The sequence below is a fragment of the Mytilus californianus genome, unplaced genomic scaffold (assembly GCF_021869535.1).
Source record: "Mytilus californianus isolate M0D057914Y unplaced genomic scaffold, xbMytCali1.0.p SCAF_5, whole genome shotgun sequence".
In the NCBI taxonomy this organism is placed as follows: Eukaryota; Metazoa; Mollusca; class Bivalvia; order Mytilida; family Mytilidae; genus Mytilus; species Mytilus californianus.
This window is the reverse complement of record NW_026262701.1, coordinates 31,453,142-31,477,690: the sequence shown is the minus strand read 5'-3', so window position 1 is coordinate 31,477,690 and position 24,549 is coordinate 31,453,142. Positions and strand designations below refer to the sequence as shown.

The following is a 24,549-nucleotide window of genomic DNA, read 5'->3' as shown; positions in this document are numbered from 1 at the left end:
ATCAAAATATATTTTCAGATCAGGAAAAGAAAAAAAAACACCAACCAGATGATGAGTGCTGAAATGAAGATTTAGCCGTTCGCTAGAGATATTGATTTCAGTGTTGATATATACTTCTATAATCAGTTAAACAATATGTTATTTAATGATCTGTGTCCTTCCAGGTGAACGGTATATTATTCTGTGTGATATTTAGGTATTTGATATTTTAAATATGATGTTAAAAGATACATCAAAAGATAGAAAAAAAAGAAAATCGGAAATGGGATAATGGCGAAAAATATCGATCTTCCGCGGACATATTTGGATAGTAATTTTAACGCTTCCTTGTAATAGATTTATTTCGGGATAAAGGTGTCTGACCTTTCTCTTCGTCGCGTTTACCTTCATGCAAAGTCAAATTCCAAATGAATTTCTTCAATTTTAGATGAAATCAAAATCTCCAAAAAGACACAAGCATATATTTAATTTTTGGATGATACCCTGCATGAACATTTTCCATAGGGAGGAAAGGCAAACAACACCAGTTTGGTCATGTACCATCTACAAACAATTGGAACGACTTCTAAATAGGGTACAACATTTCATCATTCGTTTGTGATCGTGTGATGAATTCCAAACGAAAGGTTTTACAGTATATTTATTCAGATGACACCAATGCCACTAGTTGTAATGGTATAATCATTTGGCTTGTTATTTCATCTTTTTGATTTGGTTACTGGTTGTTATATGGATTTCTATTAATCTTCATTGTCTTTTCAATCGCCATGCTTGTTTTGCAATAGTGCTTAGAAATGTACTAAATTGCTACACTGATATGAGTATCTGTCTTTATTTAATGGAAATAATGTATGTACATTTGTAAGTAAGGTTAAAAATATAGTAGATATATGTGACTTCCAAAATATTTGGAATAATAATAGTAGTTTTACAGACAAATTGAATACAAGCTTATGTTCTTTAAAAATGTTTTTAAATCAAATTACTCACAAAAACATGTGCAAAAGTCCCCAACAACATGTACAGTAAGAATTGAAATTTGAAGTATATAAAGAGATGTTGAAACTGCTTGCAAATACTATTTGAAGTAGACTTAGAATTATAAACCACAGACCCCAAATAGAAAAAGAGAGATTTCATAACGTTGATAGAAATGATGAAACATTTCATCTACGGATTTGAGACGAATTCTATTATCTAGAAGTATTTTAGTGACAGTAGGAAATACTAATCGAATATATGAAATACTAATTGGCACATACAGTCATATAAACGGTAATTACATAATGAGGCAGTAAATCAAAACTCTTAGGTATAAAGATTATGTAAGAACTATAAAATACGCTTCGGTTCTATTGGTAAAACTGTAACTAGTTTTGAGTCCACTGTAATGTATGTACATGGTTGTAAATATATCACATTTTTGTAAATGTGCTGCTTTCTCTCTGTATCTTTGTATCTTCAATGGAATTAAAATAAAAAGATATTGCATTGTATTGTTACTTAATGTTTAACAATGAAACGATTTAATGACTTACACCTGTATTACACAAGGTTCTAAATCGTGACGGTGTCTGCAATTATGCATTCCTTAATGCTATAGACCCATTATCTGTATTATCTAATTTGCTAGATCCATTTTCTGTATTATTTATTTTTTCTTACCCATTAGTCCCTACACTTTATATCTTCGCACCAACTTCCTTTGTTCAATATTCTTCACCCATAAGCTCTATACTTTATAGTTAACAATCCTTTTTCGCTAATCGATTTTGTCAATTGTTCTCCGTGCAAGAAACCCTTTCCAGAGTCAATAACTTGACAACAACACTAGGAACACAGTTAAGCTCAACATGGGTTATCCTCGTTCAGCTGTACAAACTCATCTGAAAATAATTCAAGTGTAAATATGTTCCATCTCCCATAAAAATGCACTAAATATATATATTGGTGTTGAAAGGTCAACCACTTAAGTATAACTTATGAAGCTTCTCTGGACGATCAATATTCAAGCAGATAATTAAAATCGTTATTTATTTATTAGCAGAGATTACATTGATCGAACCGATTTAGTATGTCAGCGTCTCAAATCACGATAGACATTTTTGCATTGCCTTTTGTCTATATCCATCATGTACGTAGAACAGTCGTCTAATCAAATACGAGGATTCGATGCACATGAGGTTTAATTGTATTTCTGAAGACTATGATGTAATAGTACGTCAAGAAGTATACTCCCCTTCTAGGGCAAATATAACTTTTATTGCAATCGTAGCTGCAACTGCAAATACGAATAAGAGTAAGCCATGAAACTGGTCGAAAACACAGTTACTAATAAACAGGTTAATATTTGCATACAGTTGTTGCATTCGAAACATTATATGGTATACATAAAACACTTAATTATCAATTGAAAAAGCGTGGAGTTAGTAGCATAGTTTATTGACTGTTTAATTTTTGTTAAATCGGAAAAAATTGTCATTTTAGTTGAAAATCAACAACCATTACCAAGCTCATTATAATCCATTATCAGATTTAGTGAAGCATGTTTGACGGGTTTCATATTTGTTGTGGAATAGCTGCAACATAAACTATGTAAATGCCTTAGCTGTAATTAGGAAAATGTTATTTTATCAAAGGGTTTTAATTCGGCTTAAAGACTATTTGCCAATTCAAATTATCCATTTCTTCTACACACTTTTTACACAAGCTGTTTTCCGTTGCCAGTTTAAGACTTAATCGGCCAAAATGCAGAGCATGATAAGTTGTAGTTATATGCAGTTGTTTGATCCAAATTTTGGTATTGAAAGTTTTAGCTCTAAAAAAGATTAAAACATTAAAATTTACATAGATAACGCACTGTCAAATTTGCCTATTTCGCTAGCATTGTCAATGAAAATGTATGCCGTCCTAGGGAAACGACTCGTTCTAATGAATCTCTATTCATATGGTCAATTAAAGAATTGGCAAACAGACTATTTCCCTGTTGGTTCGGTTGTTGTCGATTGTTACTGTCTATCGTGTTTTGTTGTCGTTTGTTGTGCCGCAGCTTTTGTTCTGGTACGACCTACATGTACGTGCCTGGCTGGACAGCCTGGATTCATAGACTGTGAAGCTTCCTTTTTTCATGTTTTCTTGCTATTGGATGTGTTGTGTGAGCTTGGCCTCTGTCGGGTAATTTTGTCCGATGTGACTTTAGACTGTCTAACTATATGGTCCCCTTCAGATGTTAAAATATCCATCTGTTAGTCTACGATACTTTACATATGACTGTTGCATTTTTTTCTGTGCTTTAAGTAGGTTCTGTAGCCTGTTAACAGGCGTAGGTAATCCCAATAACAGGAATATTATATCTGTTCAGAGGTTCTCATGTTTTTTCGATTAGATTCATTAGCCTCTTATATTCGTATATGTTTAGTTTCTGATCTGGAATCTCCATCTAAATGTTTGGTATGGCTGGCGTCTTACTGTTCCCTGCTACCTGGAACTAATTGTTTATCGACTAACGGATGGCTAGATTACAGGTAAATTGGTCGCTAAAGTTGGTTTAGTCGTTGTTATGTTGACTGGGACACACAAACAGCACTGCGTACTGTAAAGGTTACAGCTACGAACGTTGCTTCGTTAAATTGCCTTCAGACGGGTAACGTATAGACAGACTTTTCATGTATTGCATGTATCGATGGTGTGGTAATGCTCTACACTTAGACAAGCGACATTAACTAGTTTGATTTTGTATGAAGCCTAATCATAGGATTTGAACCATCGACGTAATTCAAACGGAATAATATTGCAGATTTCACTAATAACGCATTGAACTTTTAAAGTACAATGGTTTGTATAGATGTTTGTTTATTTACCAGTATGATTCTTTAAGTTTAAAATCTACAGCGATCTTTTGAACTGTTTTATAAAAACATATAAACTGCAAGCATACACTAATCTTATAGTTGATTCACATCTTCTAGAAATTAACAAAAATATGCATTTCATGTCTTTTAATTCTTTCTTATAATTATCAGAATTATGTTTGTCTCTGCTTCTGGTGTTTTCTGAACTTTATCAGTTGCATAACACTATTAGTGTTACAAATAAGAAACAAAATAAAGAACAATTGGTTCCATAATGACAACATTACAATTAGCAGAACTGACCTAAAGTGCTGATTGCCAGTATATATAATATTAGCCTTTCACCTCGAGGCTTGTGAATCTATATATTCCTACATGTAATTGTACACGCACATGTATAAAGTTAGAGATTTTTTAAAGAAATAATGAATAATTTACATTTGTATTATTAATGTATGCTGAAAGATTAAAAGTCTTTAAAAATATATTTTAATTATTGTTATTGGCGGAACACACCTTACTTCTGCGCATTTTTTAAAAGCGAACATTTCAGGAAATTGTATACCGTTGTATGTTCGGCAATTACATGTTATTATTTCCTTTGTGTTGTGACCTTCCTTTTACGCGGATTATAGTTCATTATAAGATTGATAGCGTCTTTGTACTATATTTCTATATTTTTCAATATGTTTACAAGTAATTTTATTTTTCACTTTTAGACCATAGACCTTTATAATACTTATAAATACGAATGAAAAGAAATCGTAGATTCTGCGTGCGATTAAACTTGCTGTTTGAAATTTTTTTACCAGGGATCCTCTGTGCTTAATGTTTGGATAGTTTGCTGTCAATTAAAATAATCATTGTTAAATGATCAAATGATTTGGCAAAAAGTGTCTAATAAAACCATATTATACATATATTCTGGATTTTTCGATGAGCCATCATCAAGAATGCTTACGGAGAGCTAACCAACAAGACAGACGGACATTTTTTTTGTTGGAAATTTTGCAACCTAAGTTGTTTCTGAATTTAAAACAAAAATGGCTGTAATAAGAGCATTTACTTTTATATAAACAGGAATTACTTAACTTACCTAGTCCTGCAGTAGTGGGTTTTACCAGATGGTGGTAAACTTACTGTTAACTTTTTTCTATGTTTTTATGCAACTTCATCTATTGTTTTAAACTTATCAACATAAACGAATAAACAATTTTTTAATGTTGCATAATGAACAAAAATTGTTGTAATCACATTTCTGCATGTTTAACTAAATTTTCTCGATTTTTTTTTGGACATTATATTGACATAGATTGTGACATCTTTTTTCGTTTTGTACGCGAGGGTTCCTTTTAGGATCGAACAGCTATATACTGCTGTTGCCTTTATTTTTCCTTAATGCTATAGTTTGTTCTGATGCTTATTTTAAGAAAAAGAAGAAAATTCGAAGTACAATGCACATACAGTAGTTATTTGTGTTTGCTGCAAATTTAGATAATATTTGTATTAAAAAAAAAAATCGAAATATAAGGTTAACCAATATCTTAACCAGAGCTACAAGCAAGGCTTTGAGGGTTTTTGACGTCCTAAAACCTTCCCGTATATTCGTGTTAGGGTTTCAATGACATTTACTTCATACTTCTGACGTGGGACAGACACATAGGTTTGCAGAGTTTAACATGTTTATGAGTGCTAACCTCCATAATCAGGGAGCAGCTGTGTATAAAAAAAAACAGCATAAGAACTTTGAAAATCAGTTGGATGTTAAATTTATTTACAAAAAGTTGGTCGAAATTTAGCAAAATAAAAACCCAGAAAGACACAAGACATATAGTATTGAGCTAAGGATACTTGCAGTTGCTGAAAGTAAGTTCAAAACTTTGTTGAGAATGGTGATGAGATCTTAAAAAAATATATCAAATCGATAATCTTTGCAGTCCGGCTATATATCGTTCGTTATAACTATTAATTTGACGATAACGTATCCAGTATAAAGTCGGGATATTTAATCGTCTTTTCATTTCAATTACAAATGTGAGTAGGAGGATTTGTGTTTTTCAAAAGTCTTCTCTTTCGTAAATATTGTAGGCGTAATGTGAGATTCCAGCTTTTGTTGTCCATTCCAAGTTCTTTAGCTAGACATCCCAAGTTACAATATTGCATGAGGCTTTGTCAGTCGGAACAACTTGTCGTGGAGACATGACAATGCAATCACAACCTCCGGCCTCTGTAGGGGTTAGAAAATCCCTGTGTGTTCATTGTTCATCGTATAGGTTGCATTTCTGTAAATATCAACAATACAATTTCCCATAGGAACTCCTTTCACGGCTAAAACTGTACCACTTTTACTATGAAGTTTTGAAAAAAATTATATCTTAGAATGGAAAGTTCATATGCACTACTATTTTTTTCAAAGGTCAAACTATAGGACTGTGCGGCATATTTTCAACGTTTATATGCCCCGAACTTCAATGAGTTTAAACTTACATTAAAAATCTATGGTACCCCTACCTTCATTTAAAGATTTCCACAGATTTTAACTTGATCACTATGAATATGTATATTTACTGGTTACATTCCCAAGTTATGTCTCTATGAGATGAAACATAGAGATCATATCCGGGAACCAGTACATAAACAAAATTAATTATCTATGAATATTATATATCTCCCCAAAAGAGGCGTGGTTTGAGAAACAGCTGTACAAAGTGCAACCTATAATTTTAATGCGCTTCTGAATGCATGGCCGAGCAGCGTTGGTCCATTCAGATCAAGTGCCCACGTTTGCTTCATCTGGCTAGGGTGCATGCTTTAACCATTTTCTGGTGTAGTTTTTTAGGACATTATATGAAATAGCTGACTAGATAAAACAAGTTGAATGGATGAGATGCATTGATTTACTTATTATATTAGCAAAATAATGTGAAAGAGGGGATGTAAGAAATTTTTGAGATTTTATATTTTTAGATAGTAATAAAAACATATCAATATCCAATATGCACTCATTTAGACGCTCAACAAAACAGACTGTTTTCCTAGTGTAAAAGTTGTCTCAGGGATGCACACAATCTAAAGTCTTGTGATGTTGATAGCCAATAAAAGTGATTTTCAAATTAGGCCAATCAAATTAATACCACACAAAATGTATGACTTGTGTCACATATTTATATCATAACTTGATAAATTAAACGCATTTTACGTGTTGTGTGCACAAATACAGAAATTAATAGCATCCGACTTTGCTGAGTTTCTCTCTTTCTTGTCTTTGTTTTTCTTTTGGTAGTTTATATTATATATAATTGGTATTCTTCAGTTTGCTATTTGTTCAATGAAGTACAAATGATTAGATATTCAATGTTAGATGAAATATATAATATATGCGTATTCAGGTATTTCATGTTAAGAAGCAATTATCTTTGTAGTAAAAAATGAGAGATTTATTTAAGAGATTCGTGAATTCGGACAGTCTATCATATATCCATCAATTTAGAAATAATATGCTTGTTATTCAGTTTCCCCTTGTTGGTGTTTCTTTTTACTGATTCCCTTTTAAATGGGATACTTCTAAAAAGAACTAAACAGGCAAAAAAAAAGTACAACAGATCGTTTTTTAACAATTTTTATGTGGTGTCTTTTTGTGAAGGATTTAACCATGAAGAAAAAGTGAAAGAGTAGCACTACAAAATATACATTTCCATTAGATATAAAACTAGTTCACGTTGTTAAGTAAAATTTATTTAATTTCGTCAGTTCATTTTGTTTGATGTTTTGATTTTGTTTTGAAATATATAAATAATTACAAAAACCTAGTAATATATACCAGTAAGCTTATGCCATAAACCACCTTATGTGAACATAAAAAAATGAAAACAACACGTTTAATAATTTCATGCGTCCGAAGTGCTTTCCTGGATTTATCTTCATCAGGAAAGCTCAAAGCCAAACATTTTAAATCCGAGGGATGTATAAGTACCGAAACAGTTGAAGAGCTATATGACAAAAATACCTAAAACAAATAGCCAAATCCATCTAAGGTCAACTTTGCCCGAGGGAGTTGAAACCTTAGTTTCTTTATAATTTCAAAATTTATAAACGGGCAATTTTAGAAAAGTTTGTTATAAATCATGTCAGTACCGAAGTACTGAGTACTGAGCTGATGATACCCTCGGGGAATGATAGTCCACCAGCAGAGGTATCGACGCAGTGGTGTAAAAAATTGAAAACAACACGTTTAATAATTTCATGCGCCCGAAGTGCTTTCCTGAATTTACCTTCATCAGGAACGCTCAAAGCCAAACATTTGAAATCCGAGGGATGTATAAGTACCGAAACAGTTGAAGAGCTATATGACAAAAATACCTAAAACAAATAGCCAAATCCATCTAAGGTCAACTTCCCTGAGGGAGTTGAAACCTTAGTTTCTTTATAATTTCAATATTTATAAACGGGCAATTTTAGAAAAGTTTGTTATAAATCATGTCAGTACCGAAGTACTGACTACTGAGCTATAGTCAAGAAAGGTAAACACAATACAAATTCGAATGTTATTTAAGAATGTGTCTTTTTGTATAGTAGCTCACCTAAATGTCAGTGTTGGCACAGATCACCAGATGGCACAGTCGGCATGCATTGGCGTATCCTAAGATAATGCATATGCTTCCGCAATACCACAAAACTGTCACGGGGGAAAGACATGTGAAAGTATATGTGCAGATGCCACAGCTACAATGGATGGATATTCAGATACTGGAGGGCCATTAAGGTATTTGGTATTATTAGTAATTTGTGAAACAAACATAGAACCAAGTTAATTAATTGATTAGGTAAGATTAATCGCAATTTAATTTCGCGACATTTATATTTCATAAAATGTAATCATTTCGTGACTTTTTTACATATCATCATGTGACCAATGATAATATTCATAGTACGATATGTTTGAAACTTTACAATAATAAATAACTTTTAAAAAGAGGTGCAAAAGATACCAGACGGACAACCAAACTCATAAATCGAAAATAAACTGACAACGCCATGGCTAAAAAAGAAAAAGACAAACAGACAAACAATAGTACACAAAACATAACATAGTTTTAACATATCATTAAATCATTTTTTTAGAACAGCTCGTCATGTAAATGCCTTTCACTTTTACAAAAGACGTGGCGAAGAAAATGTACCATACAAACCATATGTGGTGTCATGGAAGTATGGAGTTGCAGGATGCTTCTACAAACACTGTAGACCTAATTTTTGCAGTTGTATCAGTTAAACAAAACCAGGTTTGGTTCCAGAAAAAGAGATATTGTCGTAATTTTGAAGATTACCAATAAAACATTACTGGATCCAATGCTTGTATTTTTTTTATTTCAGAATTTTCGAAAACTCACAAATTAACACCGAAGGAACACAGAAGGGTTGTCTGCTTTATTGAATATTTATAAATTTGACTGAAAGTCCCTTATCAAAGTGCAAAATAAAAAGCTCAAACAAATCAAACGAATGGAAAACAACTGTCAAATTCATGATTTTGTAAAGGCATTTCCTTATGTAGAAAATGGTGGATAAAACCTGATTTTATAGCTAGCTAAGTCTATCACTTGTATGACAGTCGCATAGAATTCCTTTATATTGACAACAAGGTGTGAGCAAAACAAACAGGTATAAGAGGTAAAATGTCAAAAATTTGGGTACAACAGTACAAACCACTACTGGTACATATTTGTAGAAATATAAAGGTACCTACTCGAACATTTTATCTCCTCTTACTTTCACGTTTATAAAGAATGTTGTAGTGTTCCATGCATTTCTACATAGACTTTTCTTCTGAATCTTTAATGGAATCGTTATGAATAGATTGAGCAGTCACTGAAGATACAATGTGTTTATTTGATTTTTTTTATCGGTATCCAGGCTTAAATCGTGCTTCATGTGTTTGATTCCCCACATGTCTCTACTACAGAAGGAACCAGTCTATATACAAAATGTTGAATATCAAATCGCTTTTTTGTGTATATGAAGCGTAGAAAACACAACATGAATCACAAGAGATAATAGGCAATAAAACCAACAAAAGCTACAACCAACACCACACTATTTCGAACAAATAAATCCCAAAGTAACACAGGCATACAATAACAAACAGCACACGGTCAAGATATCTTGAATTGGCACATATTCTGAATAAAGTGGGGTTGAACCATTCAATGTGTCCTTAACCTATATAGACCTTATGTCGTTAAACGTAATTACACAATAAAAAAACAAACATGCCCAATGCAGCTATGAACAAGTATACTACTTTCTTGAACAAAGAAACACAATATAGCACATATTTTGAATAGCAAGCTTAAATTGTACTCGTTAATAGCAAGGTAGCTAAGGTGATGGTTTGATACTGCAGATCAAGTAAACAACACTGCTCAAATGTTTAATGACAACTAAAAGACCAACATTAGTCCACATACAAAACATAGAAAATTTAAGACTGAGCAACATGAATCCACCATAAACCGAAGGTGATCTTTCATAAATTGTAACAGCCTCAATATTCCCGCGATAGCGTGATTGTCTCGTGTGTGAGCAGTCAGGATTGGACCCCTTGTCAGATTAAACCAAAGACTTCAAAACTGGTATTAACTGAAATGATTAAAACCCGACTCAGTTCGTCAGTTGAGTAGGCTATGTTTGATTTTTCTCTTCTAGGTTAGTCTGTCAACCTTTTCAGAATTAATAGCACTCTTCGTTGAAAAGCAAATATCAGAATGTTCGTGCATAATACTCTTTTTTTAGAATAATTTTCATCAGAATGATTCCTAACGAAATGAATAGAAAGCCAAAAGATGAATAACTTTGAGGGCAAAATAAACCAATAGGAATTAAAAAGAAAAACCGTCATAGTTCAATTTGTATGAAAGAGTTGCAAACTTAGTTTAAGCAGTATTTGTACTGAAAATTTACGTAAAAAAAATTATCAATTAAGTCATACTAAAAATTAAGTCATTATTAATGCTATATGCTTTAAAAAAATAAGATTACAATATCAATATCTGCATGCCTCAATAGGCCTATGAAGCACCTCGTTCTAAACTTTTTACATAATAATTACTCAAAAGTTGGTAATTAACTAACAGATACATAGTACAAAATGAGTCTCATTCTCACTTGAGCCTGACTTGCATATCTTCTACAAGTGTCTTTCTGTAGGAAATCCTCGATAGCACACTTCTCTTATTTTCATTTCTAGTGGGAACATCCTGCATCTCAGTCGAGCAGTTACCGATCTTATTCGTTCATAAATATAACTTTTTGTATACAATACACGGTGTAGGAGATTCAATTGTATAAGTTCGAAGTATAGAAATTTCCTCTTGAATCTCTGACCATACGACAAAGCAAATCTTTTACGATTCAATCTATAAATTTGTCACAAAATCCATAAGAACTTTTAGAGGTTAATGAGTCTGAGAGTTCACATTCGTTCACGAGACATTTTACTTTGTTACTGAAAATATCGTAATGGTTGACTGAAAAGCGAGTCTCAGAAAGGTTCGTGATGGTTTTCTCTTTCTTTTCATGTTTACTATAGACACCAAAATATTTGTTTTCCACAAAAAGTTTATGGAGCACCTTTCACCTTTTAGTCGAACTAATGTCATCTTGATTATACGCCGTAATCTAAGTTGCCAAAAATGTGGGCAGATGATGATCACTTAAAAGCATGTCTGTCCTGGTGATATAGAAAATAATCACATACCTGCAATTGAGTTTACATTTGTTATTCATTTTTACATCTGGGTACTGTATAAATATTCGTACATTTTTGTAAACCCTTTATTTTGAACTAATCAATTGTGAAACATTTTATCACCACTGTCACTACAATTAAAACACTACACATGTATACTTGAAATTAAATTTTACAAAACAGTTAGCAACAACATTCATATATTACAGTATTTCCATTTATATATAGCTATATACTTTATTTTGGGGGTTAATAGGATAAGATGCTTCCTGCACTCAGTTTACATTTTTAGATATTATTGTTAGCAATTTTGCTCCACATTGTGCTGACTTGGCTGTTTCATGGAAATTCTTTACAAGATCCGTTCCTTTCTGTATCGCGCTATCCGATAGTCGCCACAAATCTAACATTCTAAGGGTCTGTTTAACAGCTCCTGGTTGACTATTTTTGATTTTATTGATTTCATCATTTGTAAAACCAAGTTTTTTCGCCATTGACTCCCATTCTCCAGCTATTGCAAATGACATTTTCTCTAAGCTATCGTTTGAAAATATCCCTGCAAATGGAAAATTAGTGTATGTAAGCAATAAAATACTAGTGTGTACTAAGAATTAGATGAATAGAATATCTTGAAGATAGCATCATATTTTTATATGTTGGTGGTTGCAAAGCTTATCGTTCGGTTGAGGCTTAAATCAAATGCATAGTTTTTTTTTTTAATTTACCATTTTCGAAATTAAATCAATATGCATGAAGACATTGCTCGTATGCGCCACTTAATATGCCTTGTTAGACGAAACGTGCGTAGACGTGCGTTGAGCGAAAAATATAATACGCCTTGTGTCTGCGACTTAATTACACAAATGCTCATACAATAGGTTGTATTTTACTGAATAGCCATTAGAATGACATATTACCTTTTACAACGATTGGGGCTCTAACTTGATGATTATTTGATATATGAACTTGTATATATACACAAGAAGAAGGACCAATGTAGATTAAAACCTAGATGTAGATGATTGTTTGATATTTGAACTTGTATATATACACAAGAAGAAGGATCAATGTAGATTAAAACCTTAAAGATTAAAATTTTAAGACAAATAGTTGCAAAGTATTAAAACTTAAGGTCTCAAAACTCATCAAAAGTACTCATTATGCCTAAAACGATGAGAATACATAACTCTTATTTTCAAGAGAACTATATGAATACCTTTTCCAGGAAAGTATGGTTTGATAAACTGATGCGCTTCTGACTCCAAAGTCGGATCATGATGGGACGTTATAATCTTCTCAACCTAAAACAAAACAATAATATGTACGGAAGTGCACATCATACTAAACAAATGTATTGTGTGTTGTGCAAGATATGCAAAACTGATCTCCGAGGTTATCTTAATCATTTAAAGGCAATTTTAAGTTATAAATATATAATTTTCTTATTCTTTCTCGAATACTTATTTTGTCATGTTTGTATCGCTTGATCTCTATTCTTCACTAACCAAAATTCAATTTGGACGTCAAATTTTCTAGTTGTTTTCTGATAAAAAATCAATCCACGAGAAAGGATGAATACTTTTTTTTATGAATACTTAAGTAAATCTTCTAATACTTCAAAATGAATATCGCGAGAAAAACTGCAATTATAGGAAAATGCGTTCGACTCCATTATCAGTGGACTAGGATTGCCAGTTTTCATGCATATGGTAAGTGGTTGGTTCTGGTAATCCGGCTCCCTTAGAAAATGGTCGCTATGAAATATCTAATTGCACCAATCATTTAATCTACAGGATATGAAATTTAGCATCTGCTATTTAAACTGCTTATCGGAAATTTTATCGAATTCCCGTATCAACAAAATGGAATTAACAATGTCTGCCTTTATTATTTGCAAAAGACAGCCGACATCAGTCTTCCTTGAACGTCTTTCATATGTTGATATAACATGTGTTAGTGATTATTTTTTATTAACTCTGTTGAGTTTTGATTGTAACGATTAAACGGATATGTTCCAATTATCGTTACTGCAATCCCGTTCCTTTTTTCCCGAATGTGACCTACCAAATTAGACTCACATGTATCACCGGGTTTGTACTAACATGAGCAACACGACCCGTGCCACATGTGGAGCAGGATCTGCTTACCCTTTTCGGAGCACCTGAGATCACCCCCAGTTTTTGGTGGGGTTCATGTTGCTCAGTCTTTAGTTTTCTATGTTGTGTTTTGTGTACTGTTGTTTGTTCGTGTTTTTAGCCATAGCGATGTTTATTTTCGACTTGTGAGTTTGAATGTCCCTTTGGTATCCTTCGCCTCTCTTTTAATACTCTATAATGTATAACTATTCGCCATTTATTCCTGTTTGGTTACGAAAAGAGACAGTATGATTAAAAGCAACATGCACAATTAATAATTAACAACAAAAAAAGGAAATAAAAGTGATACAAGTTTGAGCTTTCTAAAAAGCTGTGGACTGCTTCGCTCTATCCTAATTTAAGGCGACATGTGTGCATGTGGTTGTTGATTTAGTATATTGATTGATATAAAATGGATGTCTTAGACTTGGAATATCAATTTTTGTATATATATTAAGATGAACTTTTCTGAAATTTAAACTGGCTGTTCGGTGTTAAGTTATCAATGTGTTTTTGTGGAGTGTGGTTTTCTAGTTCTTTCAGTTGGTCATTGACTCGCGATTTTGATTGCTAGTTCTGTATATAATTTATTTAGATATATATGAAAGTTTAGGTATGTTGATTAAGAGTAACATGATTTCGAGTGATGAATGCAATAACAATCAAAACCAAGGAGTAAACAAAGACTTGTACAACCAAAATATATGTTCACTTTACTTGTTGAAAATTAAAACATTTACAAATAGACACGACTCTGGAGTTGTGACTCAACGGAGGTGTGCCTAGATTGGCAGAAGTCATAAAATACAGATAATGCATTTTTGTAAACATTGTATAGGAACATTGTTTAGCAAAACAAATCGTGCATATTGCAGATTAACAAAGCAAATAAACGTATTAATAATTGATATTTCAATATTGAATTTCAGAATGCAATATATGCATAATAAAACGAACATGACTTAATGACATTTGATCGGAACTGAAATACACATAGTTAATTTTCAGGCATTTGATGTCTTATCCTGAGACGAGTAAAGTCTGTAATTCTTTATCTCATTTAAGCCAAAAGCTGTTGTTGTATCTCAGCCGCATCATAGAGCAACCAATCAGAATCTATATGTGATAAGTAATTATTTAAAGATGGCGTGTTTATCAACTGAAACTAATAGCTCTGCACCGTGATGCGAAGCAAAAACTATCACAAATTAAATTCAACTTTTTACTTTGGAATATTTCTGATCGAAATGTCGAATATTTTGATAATCTTGGTAGTAACTTTATATTAATGGCATTATTATAAAATAAGAAGATGTGCTATGAATGCAACTCTCCACCAGCGACCATATAACATAGCAATGAACAACTATAGGTCACCGTACGGCCTTTAACAATGAGCAAAACTAATACCGCATATATAGTAAGCTATAAAAAGCCCCGAAATGACAAATGTAAAACAAGTCAAACGAATAAACTAACTGCCTGATGTTTGCTTGCGCCAAACCCTACCCTTAAACTGGGACTGTGGTGTAACAGCACACAACTAGAAAGAAAACCAAAAACAAATCAGTTGAAAAGGGATTAACTCTTCATATCAATACAAAGCACAAAAAACCCTAGCAAAAACACAAAAGACACGGAGTATACTTCTGAAAGTACTTGCAGCTACTGAAAGCTAGTTCAAAGCCAATTACAACCAATAAAAATCAAGTGTATAGGACTAAAATATCTATCAGTAAACATTCAACATCCCATGGATTTAGTGTTAAGACGTTATTAACAGTGAAAGTAAACATGACCGTTTGTAATGCCAAAATAAAAGTATCGACAGAATGTAGTACTGTGAATGCACATATGTGTATAACAATAGTATTTATTTTGTTTATAGTTTACTGTAATCAAAATTAATATTTATACCGATGAAAACAATATTCAAAGATCTGATTACAGTGTTAAACTGGTAACCTTTTAAAATACGTTTATTAGAGATGACCAGAATATTGACGAACGATCTTATCTCGACGAACGAACGCAATGGGAGCGGTTATTGTATGTTTACAAACGTACTTAAAACTTAAAAGATGTTATCATGTTTAAAGTGCATTTGGATGCAATCACGTTAATAGATAGAAACGCATAAAAAAGGTTTTCATAATATTAATGAAAGACGTTTACAAGTTTCCGAAAGTGTTACATATCATACGATACAATGTGATTGTTTGTTATTGTTGAAAGCACGATGAAAGGTACATCACACATAGGATCATTCGAGTGCAACGACAACTTTTGCAATGTTCAAACAGATACGAATGCAAAACTTTGATGATTTGATATAATTTACAAAATTATTGTTGTCCGATCGTATGTTTGCTCTGTGTTTTTATTGGGTATTCAAGTTTCAGGAAAAAAAACTATCAGATTAAAATATAAAAAAGAAAACCTATATATATATAGCATTTTGTACCAATTAAAACAAAAACAAATTCTGTTGCAAACAATTTTTTATCATACCTGTCATCCGCTAACGATGGAAAAACTTTTTTAGTGTAAAAAAACTAGTCATAACAGAAACTAAAGTATTTTTTAAGGGAATTAACTAGACTAAAGGCATTAGTGATCCATTTATGACGCATACGAAGACATTAAATATATTTTTAAAGCCTTACAACTATTAAGATGAATAAAAAATACATGTCAAAATGACCACAGGCGCTTGTGGGGTAGAATCCCTTTTTAAGTGTTTAATTTCTATTAATTATTCTTGATTAAAATATTAAATTTTCTATGTTTATACCACTTATCTATTACTGCTGCGTATGTCTCGCCTAGTTTCAAGTGAATTTACCACCTCTGTTACAACCCCTTACTTTACTATCCATACTTAAAACAACATTTTAGTATGGTTATCAAACCATGTCAGAGGAGATGCAATGAGTAAGTGCATAGTGGATAGGATGAAATTAGTAAGTCCATAGTGGATTGGATGCAATGAGTAAGTCCATAGTGGATAGGATGCAATGAGTAAGTCCAATGTGGATAGGATTAAAATTTATAAAATTCCAAACACCTGTTCCTTCAGGAAAATTTATGGACCGCAACATACTTCGTCTGATATGATTTGTTTGATAAACATGCAAAATTTTGCGTAGATTGTTGAAGTACGTTTCACTGAGTTGAGTATTTAAACTATCATCGATTTAAAAAAATAATTAGAAAGCAAGTAATATGATTGATAAGAATATCATTAAGATGATGGTACGTCAACCTTTGATTATTTCGGAATTCAGATATATTGCCTTTCAGTTTTGCTCAACTCATGTGGGGAACCAGGGTATTGCTGTCCTTCCTTCCCAAAGGACTAGTCATTTGCACCATGAAGGGGGGAGGAGGAAATTAAAGGGGCCTCGAAAATTTTGGGTATGGGAAGGGGTGGTATTCAATATTTCAATACTTCAAAAGCATCGAAAAAAATTTACAATAGTTTAGCTGTTCTGTATTTCAAACATGAACAAATTATAGCTAATTTGATAAAATACTTTAAATCAGTATCTGACTATTCAACAGAAGTGACTAACACTTGATTCAAATGTCATATCTGTAACTATTGTGTCATAACTTTTGGCTTCAAACTGCATTCCAATGTTTAATGTTATATTCATGTGAGTCTTGACCATCTTCTGTTTGTTTTTTTGGACATGGAGAATGACAATAATAGGGAAAAATGGTTTGATGTCTTTCAGGTCTGGTTTTAGGTTTTTCTCGAAATTCTTCTTAATATCATACCCCTTTCCATATCATAAAAGCACTGATAATATTAATAGTTGTTTCGTTACATGGTTTATCGCAAAACTTATGATTGAGCATATATTTCGATGGTTCAAGATGATATCTAGGAGTCAAGTGTTGCACTTTTAATACGTCTTAGCGTTAAAAATTTCCTTTATGACCTAGAGGTATGGAGTCAGGCGACCCACAACCAACGCTTCCGCTTACAATAAAGAAAATAATTTATTTTAGCAGAAAAGACATACATTTGTTTCGCCTCGCTTCGCTCGGCTCAATTGTTAAAAAAAAACACCTAAAGTCTCAATATATTCTTCCAGGAAAGTATTTCTATTCGAAGTTTAGTTATAAACTTTTTTATTAAAGAATATGAACAATGTGCTAAAATGGAAAGAAAACAAATAAAAGAAATTCAGATGTTTCCTTCCCCCTCCCAAATAAAAGAAAAAGACCAATCTCTAGTAACAAACCTTAGATAATTTTTAACTTTTGAAATGTGGAAACGATTTCGTTTAGTTACATACGTTGTGATCATCAATCATATTAATATAGTAAATTTCAATGTCTTTCCAATCACCCTTTCCTTTCATTGAAATCTAGAACGTCACTACAGACAATATTTCATCCTGAGGCAGATCAATAAACATATGTTTCATTATCATACTTCTGCACATGCTTGCAGATGAACAATACGAAACCAAGTTTTATTTTGCCGTCGAAAAAGAATGCAAAACAGTATGTAAAAAAGCAGGAAATGGTTATAATTTGTATTATCAGTGATAACTGAAAATGACCGAATCAACCTCCCCTTTTCTGCTTCACTGGCAAGATAAATCTAGATAAACGTTTTAATTGTCATAGTTTGAGTATCTTTTATCATGATCAAGATATAAATTTGTCATACTTCTTTTTATATATATACAAGTAAATATGTTTTACTCTTGTCATAATGTGGTACTGTATATGAATATAGACTAATTAGCATAAAGAGGTCTATTTATATAATTACCCTATCTGATTCGAACGGTGCATGATGATTTGCCCAATACAAAATGAACTGTTCGCATCTCTCTCGTTGTGGCGCTTTTGTTGCTTCTTCGTCAATATTTTTACAGATTTGATGATAAAGATGGGAGTCACAGTCAGTAAGATACCCACCAAGTTTCACCCATTTTGTTGAATTAAAATTTGTACATGTCAACTGCCAAGCGATGTACTTAGCCAATGCTTTTACTGAAACACACAAAATCAACACACATAAGGCATTGTACATGTTTAAAACGTCGCAAACCTACCAATTTTAATACGTGTTGTAAGGTGTTAATCAATACAATATATTATGCTAATTGTGTTCCATAGAAAATACTAATGGTTCATTTATTTTCCATGTGTACTAACTTTCGTAGATTGATTAAATATTGTATTTGAGTGGATATTTGATTTCGTGGTTTTGCCCGTCTACATTCTAACATATAGAAAAATGTGTACTTCTTTAGACATTTGGATTCGTGATTCATCTTTACACACGAAATGAACGAAAATTATTATCCTACGAATAAATATTAACCTACAGTACTGTGTGATAACTGACAAATAAAAAAGACAGATAATGTATATATAATTATCATTTTCTAGGACATAAACAATTCTCTATCGTTGGTGGGGTTTTTGTTTTTTTACTTTTTCGAGCCAGATGGCAAAACATTACAATGTTTTCGAATTATTGGTAATTTATTGTGCATCGTTTGGAGTGTTGTTAGATCTTGCAATAGTACTTCTGGGTCACAAAATATGCACATCAACATCTACTATTTTATTTGAGAGCATTATAATGCTTTCAAGATTGATCAATAAAGAAATAATTACTTTAATGTATCGTGTTTATATCGTCCATGTCTTTACATATTGAGAAGATTACAGCGGCATTGGAGACTTATAACAAAAACTGGTTGTCATGGAACCAGACTAATGATGTCCGGTTCGGGTGACATGTTGTCATAATTACTGTTACCTTTTTAGCTATCCAGCTTAGTAAGTCGGTCTAGTACAACGCAAAGTTCATATTTCTATCAAATGATGATGTTCTCGTCCGCGTATGTATGTAATATTCCCCTTTCCATCCCCCGAAAAATAAAATAGATTCGAACAATAAAAATACTTTGCAATACCATCTAAAATGTTATCAGATCGAAACAGGAACAACTTATGTTACAACCTTCTAAACAGCTTTTTCTTTTATCATTTCTTGATACAAGGTCCAAAGGGTTTTCAAAGATTGAAGTTGGGCTTCAATTGAAGATAGCATATGATCTCCGTTGTTATCATTAGCCAATGGCCTCAAAAAATAGATGGATGACAGAAGATCGCAATTCATTTAATTGATTTCGATATTTGTTCAAAATCCAGTTAATATTTTTAGAAAAAGGGTAGCAGATACCAAGGGGATAAACCATAAGTCGATGAACAAATATAGCAGAACAAGAATGTGTCCATAGTACACGGATGCCCACTCGCACTATCATTTTCTATGTTCTGTGAACTGTGAAATTGGGGTCAAAACTCTAATTTGGCATTAACATTAGAAAGATCATATCATAGGAAACATGTGTACTAAGATTCAAGTTGATTGGACCTCAACTTCATCAAAAATTACCTTGACCACAAACTTCAGCCTGAAGCGGGACAGACGGACGAACGAACGGGCACACAGACCAAAAAACATAATACCCCTAGGTGAGGCATAAAAAAGCGACTTACAGAAAAAGAACTGAGCAACAGGCCACGGTGAAACTCTTGAAATAATACAATAGTAAAATTTGGAAATGCGTAACTCTGCTGAAATTTACCCATTTGTAATTTTTAAAACAATATGGTTGTAATACATAGATACCAAGTGACAATAACACAACACCAGTAAAAAGCATACATACAAGACAAAAATCAAACAAAAAAGACAACCAAAGACCACTTTAGCTTAATAAATGCAGTTTTACAATTGAGAGATTTATTAATTAGTAGATTTGTTTTTCGCAAACAAAGAAAGATATGTTCAATAAATGCAACCTTCGGCAATTGCACAATTACCCATCGTTTAATTACATAATTAAAAAGTAAATCGTTCATTTGACAATTTTGGGGAAGTCAGACTTCGTCGGAGTAATTTTGCTTTCTCACATGTTCCAAGTAATTTACAGATATTACAAGTGTTTGTAAGAAAATTTACATACCTGGTACATCAAGTGTATATGGAAAGTTTCCAATTATCTCATCCAAAGGCTAGCAGATAAAACAAAAATGTACGATATACATCAATGTACATTTATGGAATCAGTTAAAGCAAAAATCATTGCATTGCACATATACTTGGTTCAAAACAGGACTGCTAATAAACTGACATGAGAAGAACTGAATCTTATGAAAATATTGCACAATATTTACAGGTGTATTCTGTGATGTAGAATGTAGAAAGAAACAGAGGGTATGGAGTTGTTTTTCATATCATAACATCCATAAACACACTAAACGATTATCTGCGTAAACTGTTCTGCATTTCAAAGTCATAGTAATGACTTCAAGATGAAGCAAACAATTGCACATAACTAATTCGAGTGATATAGTAAATATTATAGCACAAATCAATTCATTAGCTTCTTAAATGTAAGTATCAATGTAATTATTATTCTTTCATAAACAACTATGAATGTACAGCATGCATTTAACATAAAATGAAAAAAACTTAGCTGATTTCCATACCTTTGGAACGTACACTACAAGTGACCCTATTCTTGGTAATGACAACCGTCCTGGAGGTACACAGTACTTTAGATATCCATGGTAGTTACTGTCTTCTCCCTGCTCTGACTTGCTGACGACTACTAGATGTTCCGAATATCTATTAGAAGGCAGATGCTTATAGAATTTTATCTTCAGTGGTGCATGTTTTAGACGATCTAAATAAAGATTTGATTCAAATTTTATTTCGACCTCTTCTCCATCAACAACACCAAAACCTGTACTCTCAGCTGGCCCATCATTATAACCTATAGAATCCAAGTGCTGCATAGTGGTGGCTACATTTTCAGATTTAACACATTCAATAATAACTTCATGCGGATTCGTATGCTTTTGACGACATATTATTGAAACATTGGTGACACAATTCAATCCTTCAAGTATTTCAGCTGCTCTGCAAATATCTTCTTCTGACATGTTGTCTGGAACAACTAGTCCCAAAACTCTACAGAGAGATTAGAAGTAAGTAAACATAAACTTGTTAATTAATATTGTTATTTGTTTTTCCTCAGAATGATATTTTTATATGGTATATTACATTCAAGATATCACAAAAATGCTATATATAATTTTTAATTTATTAGAATAACTGATTGTGCACTCACTGATATTGATCATTTCCGGATGGAAGCTTCAGGAATCTTGCTTTTGGATGTTCTTCAGAGGCTTCTATTGGTACAACCTCCCAACTCTTTCCTGTCAACTTTGAAACTACACAAATGGTACCCTCCTTCTTTTCAAAATCTGTTTGAATATATATGTTAATCATTACATTATACAAATGCAAATTACTTTACCGCTGTATTGTTCTTGAGTTGAGTTGTAAAAAAATAGACAAAATGCACCTGTGTATTTATAAATAAAATGTAACGATTTATCAGAAAGCGCTGATGTTTGGCAATTATACCACCAAAAGGCATTATAAAAAAAAACAATTGAATACTGAATTATAACAATTACATAAAATCAATAATATTTCTGTTTAAATTGACCGTGATGATCGTTAAGATTAATGCATTTGCATTGCAATTGTCAGTTTTAAATGTAATACACTTATAGAAAACAATAACATAATGAATTTTTACTTCTACATAAATTTGGGAAATATTCTGAAATTACTGATAAGGATCTGATAACAAATAAAATCTCTATCTCCAACAATGAATACCAGTTTTTTTTTTTAAATGAGGATAATTTTACTAGTCACAGAATTGAATGAACCGATACATTCACACAAATGTGAAGAAGTTTTTATATCAGAAAAAAACATATACTGGCTACAAGAATTATAATGAGGGATACATTTAATTGTCCATCTCTGAAAGAATGTTCCCCCTTTTCTGATTTGTCTGCGTATCGAACTCATCAAATGACATGATGAGAAGAAATCCTCAAGCTTTAATAATAAAATATGAAGATGCCATGTTGACGTCAACAAATCATATAATATATTGTATATATGAGTTATCATTTTAGGTTTCTTTGAAATTAAACTCATCCGTGGTTTTGAGGAGTAAAAACCTGCTTCCAAATTTATAAAGGTGTCGATAAAAAGTGAAGGTAATATCCTTGCGACATCAAATGGATGGTGGACGAACTGATGAACAGATAAAAAATACAATACCTCCACACCATCGCTGCTTTGGGGTATAATAATAAACCAATTTCATGAATTTATAATGCGCGTGATAGCGATTTTAGTCTAATTTTAACTTGTCAAGTTGATTACTTTAGTTCTAATGGTAAAAAGAACTGAAAAATTTGTATTAGTACAGAAAATAAATACTAGCTGCTGAAGTATGTAATTATGAGTATACAAGTACAATAAATGTTGTATCTAACATAACAATCGTATTGTTATTAAATATCAAGTATATTTAAATACTTCTATTCAACATGAAATATGTTGATGATTGAGAACCTGAAACGGCATTTAAAGTTTTCTATTTGTTTCTTTGTATATAACAATGCACCAAGTTCGTTGTGGACAATTAATTTCAAATCATCAAAGAACAAAGATTACGATCAATATTTTTATTGAACACATAAGCACGAATAGCCAACAGTCGTTTTTTTACATAAAATCTGGTATCCATAAATTGTGAAACACGTATATGCAACTTGAACTTATATAATGTACTTCATGAATAAGGAACAGTAACTGTTGTACTTTAAATCATCATACCTGGATCAAAGTCACTAGCAAAATTATCCTCGGCGTCCGTGTCTTCAGTTTTTCTAGACAGCTTGACTTGCTTTTTTACAGAATTTATTCTATTTGCCACTATTGGTTGGGATGATTTCAATCCGACTAAAAATTTATCGAAGTCACTATCAGCATCAGAATCGTGCAAATGACGAAGAATCAAGCGAGTCTTGTCCCCATCTGTCTCTTTTGTCTGCATATTAAAATATCATTAGCCAGTATATACATTAGAATATTATCAAATATATATATATACATAAGAATATTACTAGCCAGTATATACACAAGAATATAAGACCTAACAAAATATAATTTTGTATTTGTATCATATAGCAAGCAACCGTTTATATATTTTGTTTTGCAAGATTTGATGGTTGAATCTTTCGTCAAAACTACCAACATTTCTTCTATTCACAAATGAAATACTTTTTGAAAGCGACTTATCAATGAGTGTTTTCCTTTCATCAGCAGCACATGGGTGTCACTATTTGAACAGAATCTGCTTACACTTGAGAAACAATTGGGATCACACCGGTTTTTTGATTGGATTTGTGTTACTAGTCTTTATTCTATATTTTGTATTGTTTTGTAGACTGACTTTTTTGCTTTTCGTCGTTTTTCCTTTTTGCCATGATGATGCCTATTGTTTTAATTGTCCCTGTCGTATCATAAGTCTCTTGCTTCATTTTCTGTTCTTGATTTAGTGTATTTCTATACACTAATGCATTTTTTCACATTATTTAGTTTACAGTTATTGCATGAGTGAATCTGAATGTATAGGTAGATTATCGAATTTTATACATTTTTCAACAAACCTTCAGGTCTTCAACGAAGTCACTATCAAAGACATCATTTAATTGCAATGCATTTTCATCAGGATTTAAATTATTGACTACCCATCTGCTACATCTGTTAATAGTTTCTTGGTTAACTGATTGATTCTTTTTGACATTTTTGTCAACTAGATAAAAGAAAGAAAGAATAATTACTTTCCATATATTGATTCTATAGACATTCGTTACATAACTCGCGTAT

The 24,549-nt window shown here is 32.2% G+C and overlaps 2 protein-coding genes across 12 annotated transcripts in view; one reads left to right on the top strand and one right to left on the bottom strand.

Moving 5' to 3' along the window:
• The window catches only part of LOC127700214 (uncharacterized), a 131,486-nt gene that overhangs the window by 32,847 nt on the left and 74,090 nt on the right, over positions 1-24,549 (top strand). The window contains exon 13 of one of the 4 annotated variants that reach the window (XM_052203636.1): positions 19-1,496. The exons of the other annotated variants lie outside the window; for them this stretch is intronic. Coding sequence (XP_052059596.1) covers positions 19-52 — 34 coding nt within the window. The 3' untranslated portion in view covers positions 53-1,496. Of the gene's footprint in view, positions 1-18; positions 1,497-24,549 lie in introns of those variants that run through there. 4 annotated transcript variants of the gene reach the window in all.
• Positions 1-24,549, bottom strand: part of LOC127700210 (uncharacterized) — a 289,648-nt gene that overhangs the window by 235,058 nt on the left and 30,041 nt on the right. For 5 of the 8 annotated variants that reach the window (XM_052203627.1, XM_052203619.1, XM_052203625.1 and 2 more), the window contains exons 9-16: positions 24,330-24,475; positions 23,494-23,707; positions 21,914-22,052; positions 21,270-21,753; positions 20,744-20,792; positions 18,526-18,749; positions 12,815-12,899; positions 10,268-12,154 (exon numbers count right to left, since the gene is read on the bottom strand). The exons of 1 other annotated variant lie outside the window; for it this stretch is intronic. In XM_052203627.1, coding sequence (XP_052059587.1) covers positions 11,874-12,154; positions 12,815-12,899; positions 18,526-18,749; positions 20,744-20,792; positions 21,270-21,753; positions 21,914-22,052; positions 23,494-23,707; positions 24,330-24,475 — 1,622 coding nt within the window. In that variant the 3' untranslated portion in view covers positions 10,268-11,873. Of the gene's footprint in view, positions 1-10,267; positions 12,155-12,814; positions 12,900-18,525; positions 18,750-20,743; positions 20,793-21,269; positions 21,754-21,913; positions 22,053-23,493; positions 23,708-24,329; positions 24,476-24,549 lie in introns of those variants that run through there. 2 more of the 8 variants (XM_052203621.1, XM_052203623.1) reach the window with 2 other exon arrangements.